Source organism: Solanum lycopersicum, chromosome 9, assembly GCF_036512215.1.
Source record: "Solanum lycopersicum chromosome 9, SLM_r2.1".
In the NCBI taxonomy this organism is placed as follows: domain Eukaryota; kingdom Viridiplantae; phylum Streptophyta; class Magnoliopsida; order Solanales; family Solanaceae; genus Solanum; species Solanum lycopersicum.
In genome coordinates, this window is record NC_090808.1 from 33,055,317 (window position 1) to 33,058,994 (window position 3,678).

General features: G+C 42.5%; 1 protein-coding gene across 1 annotated transcript; it reads right to left on the reverse strand.

Annotated features, from left to right (window-relative positions):
* Nucleotides 1-2,034: 2,034 nt before the first annotated feature.
* Nucleotides 2,035-2,910, reverse strand: LOC138338478 (uncharacterized). Its single transcript, XM_069289443.1, has 4 exons — nt 2,809-2,910; nt 2,602-2,688; nt 2,266-2,490; nt 2,035-2,097 (listed from the first exon to the last, which is right to left on the reverse strand). Exons 1-4 carry the CDS (start codon nt 2,908-2,910, stop codon nt 2,035-2,037), a joined length of 477 nt encoding a protein of 158 aa, XP_069145544.1.
* Between the last annotated feature and the right edge of the window lie 768 nt (nt 2,911-3,678).

Consider the following 3,678-nt stretch of genomic DNA (forward strand, 5'->3'; position numbering starts at 1 on the left):
TTAATATACTCAATCTAATGAACCTAATTCCCAAATGAGTATGGTATTGAGGCTTGGGTCCTCATGTGTGAACTTGGCGGTACTTATTAACGATCATAGTACGTGTTGTTGCTACATGTTGAGTAATGTAGTTGATTTTATATTATTACTTGATATATATTGTTTTCTATTTTGAGTTGGCCGATGATATTTACTCAGTACCCGTGTTTTGTACTGACCCCTACTTGTATGTTTCTTTTTGTTAAATTGTGGAGTGCAGCAAACGTGCCGTCGTCTTCAACTCAACCACAACTCTAGCCAGTCTTCATTACACCAGATTTCAGGGTGAGCTAATGCTTCTAGCTTGGATTGGATCTTCCTCTTCATGTCTTTATGCGTTGAACTTCCGGCATGGACTAGCTTTTTACTTATTTTAGCTTCTTCGATACTCTTAGATTAGTAATTTGAGGATACATGTTCTTCTGATGATGACTTCCAGATTTTGGGGATAATAATAAGTGTTTGAGTTTTTAGAAGTTATTTGATTTATTTTGTTAATGAGTTTTAAGTCTTTCGTAATGTATTTAGTTCATTATGGTTGAAATGATGGGGTTTAGATTGGTTGGTTCGCTCACATAGGAGGATAAATATGGGTGCCACTCACAGGCCGTTTTGGGTCGTGACATAGCTCGAGGAGGAGCAGTGGCAAGAGGCCGTGGTAGAGGTCGCAGGAGGACGCCCTCTAGAGGTAGAGGACAAACACCCGGTCCTGCTAGTAATAGGGCGCTGACTCCTCCACTGACTTATGAGGTTGTGAGAGAGGGTTAAGAAGGGGAAAATGAACAGGTGCAAGATGAGGAATTACCACCCCAGCCTACCCCAAAGATGATTAATCAGGTTCTTACTTATCTTTGCGGGTTATCTGATCAGGGCCAGACACCTCCAGTGTTTTTTGCACCAACACCTTCAGTTCCGGGGGTATAACATGCAGCTGTTGTGGCTCCCCGCATGGATGCCTCATTGGAAGTAGGCACGTTTCCTCGGTTGACTACAGGGCCTATAATGACGAGTGATCAGCATGAACTTTTCAATAAATTCTTAAAGTTGAAACCTCCAGTCTTCAAGGGTGCTGAATCTGAGGATGCCTATGATTTTCTAGTTGATTGTCATGAGTTGCTACATAAGATGGACATAGTAGAACGATTCGGTGTTGAGTTTGTGACCTATCAGTTTCAAAGGAATGCCAAAATGTGGTGGTGGTCATATGTTGAGTGTCAACCAGCACAATCACCACCTATGCCTTGGGCATCATTCTCTAGCTTATTTATGGAGAAGTATATACCCCGGACTTTGAGGGACAAGAGGAGAGATGAGTTCCTATGCTTAGAGCAAGGCAGGATGTCTGTTACTACTTATGAGGCTAAGTTTCGTGCACTATCCAGGTATGCCACCCAGCTTTGCTTCAGTCGACAAGAGTGGATTTGCCATTTTGTGAAGATATTGAGGTCAGATTTGCATATCCCAGCCTTACAGGTAGCTGCTGCAGGAAAATCCTCTCAGAAAGTGGTTGATTTTGTGATAGAGGTGGAGGCAGTGAATCCAGACGACTTCACCCTGGCGTCGACATCTAAGAAGTTTCATAAGGGAGGTGAGTTTAGTGTTTTTTACTAACTTAATTTAATTATATGGAACAAATGGTATAAGATCTTACATAAATGATACTTTAGTCCATTAACCATCAATTAAGTCAATTGTCCACAATTACTCAACAAATAATTAATTAATGTCAATGAATAGTTCAAAATTATCAAAAATGACCTTCAGGGTCATTACATTATACACCACTAAAAGTCATGTTCGTCCTCAAACACAAAGTGAAAGAAAGTACCTGAAACTTCAAAAAATTGAGGATATTTGGTAGGCATATCAGACTCAGTCTCCAAGTTGCCTCTCCCACTTATCGGTGCTTCCATTACACCTTTACTGAAGCAATCTCCTTGGTCCTAAGCTTTCGAAGTTGCCTATCAAAAATAGCTATAGGTTAATCCTCAAATGTCAAGTCTGGCCCAACTCCACAGAATCATGTGAAAGCACATGAGATTCATCCGGAATATATTTCTGTAGCATAGAGACATGAAAAACAGGATGAACTGCCGACAAACTAGGTGTCAAGGCCAACTTATAGGCCACCTCTCCCACTCGGCTCAAAATCTCAAAATGGCCAATGAACCTAGGGATTAGCTTGCCCTTCTTTCCGAACCTCATCACACCCTTCATGGGTGATACTCGGAGCCAAACATGATCACCCTCCATAAACACTAAGGCTCTAACTCTTCGGTCTGCATAACTGTTCTGTCGACTCTGGGCGGTCAACAGTCTATACTGAATCATACGGACTTGCTCCATATCATCTCTCAGCAATTTTGTATCCAAAGAGTCCATCTCCGTCGAATCAAACCAACCAATCGGAGACCTACAGCGCCTTCCATACAACGCCTTAAATGGGTCCATCTAGATACTAGAGTGCTAACTATTATTATAGGCAAACTCCACTAAAGGTAAATGTTGATCCCATCTAGCACCAAAATCGATCATACACGCTCGAAGCATATCTTCCAATACCTGAATGGTCCGCTCAGATTGACCATCTGTTTGAGGGTGAAATGTCGTACTCATATCTAACTCAATACCCAGACCATGTTGTAATGCCTTCAAGAAAAGAGCAGTAAATAGTGAACCTCGATCTTATATGATAGAAATAGGAACTCCATGTAGTCGAACAATCTGACTAATATATAGCTCGGCTAACTTTTCTGCCGTATACTTCACCTGAACCGGAATGAAGTGGACAGACTTGGTCAAGCTATCAACAACAACCCAAATAGAGTCATAACCACCCACTGTGGTCGGCAAACCCACAACAAAGTCCATGGTAATCCGCTCCCACTTCCAAGTGGGAATAGGCATCCTCTAAGATACACCCCCGGGCCGCTAGTGCTCACACTTGACCTGCTGGCAAGTCAAATACCTCGAAACAAAGTCTGAAATATATCTCTTCATCCCACACCACCAATAATGCTGAGTCAGATCATGATACATCTTCGCCGCTCAAGGATGGATGGAATACCGAGAACACTGGGCCTCCTCAAGAATCAATCTAATCAAATCGCCTGTCCTCGGCACACAAATTCTGCCTCCGATCCGCAGTACACCATAAGAATCAAGGACAGCCTCCTTAGCTTCCCCTCTCAATACTTTGTCTCGAATCAGACATAATTTTTCATCATCAAACTGGTGTGCACGAATTTGCTCGACTAAAGAAGACCGAGCATCAATAAAACCAATCATCCCATCACTCTCTTCTGAAATCTGCAAGCGGACAAGACTGTTAGCTAATATCTGCACATCTCTAGCCAATGGTCTCTCCATAATACTTAGCGCTGCAAGACTCCCCATGCTAGGAGTCTTCCTACTCAGAGCATCGGCCACAACATTGGCCTTTCTTGGATGATACAGAATGGTCACATCATAGTCCTTCAGCAACTCAAGTCATCTCAGTTGCCTCAAGTTCGAATCCCTCTGGCTAAAGATATACTGAAGACTCCGATGATCAGTGAAGATCTCACAATGCACCCCATACAAATAATGACGCCATAACTTAAGTACAAATACCACAGCCGCCAGCTCCAAATCATGAGT

What these genes read in the sequence shown, in the direction of transcription:
- LOC138338478 (XM_069289443.1), bottom strand. Translation starts at nt 2,910, where the DNA reads ATGGACTTTGTTGTGGGTTTGCCGACCACAGTGGGTGGTTATGACTCT. An exon ending in AATCTGAGCGGACCATTCAG is followed by an intron (nt 2,491 to 2,601) that starts GTATTGGAAGAT and finishes TCTAGTATCTAG; the next exon opens with ATGGACCCATTTAAGGCGTT. An exon ending in GTGATCATGTTTGGCTCCGA is followed by an intron (nt 2,098 to 2,265) that starts GTATCACCCATG and finishes TCTATGCTACAG; the next exon opens with AAATATATTCCGGATGAATC.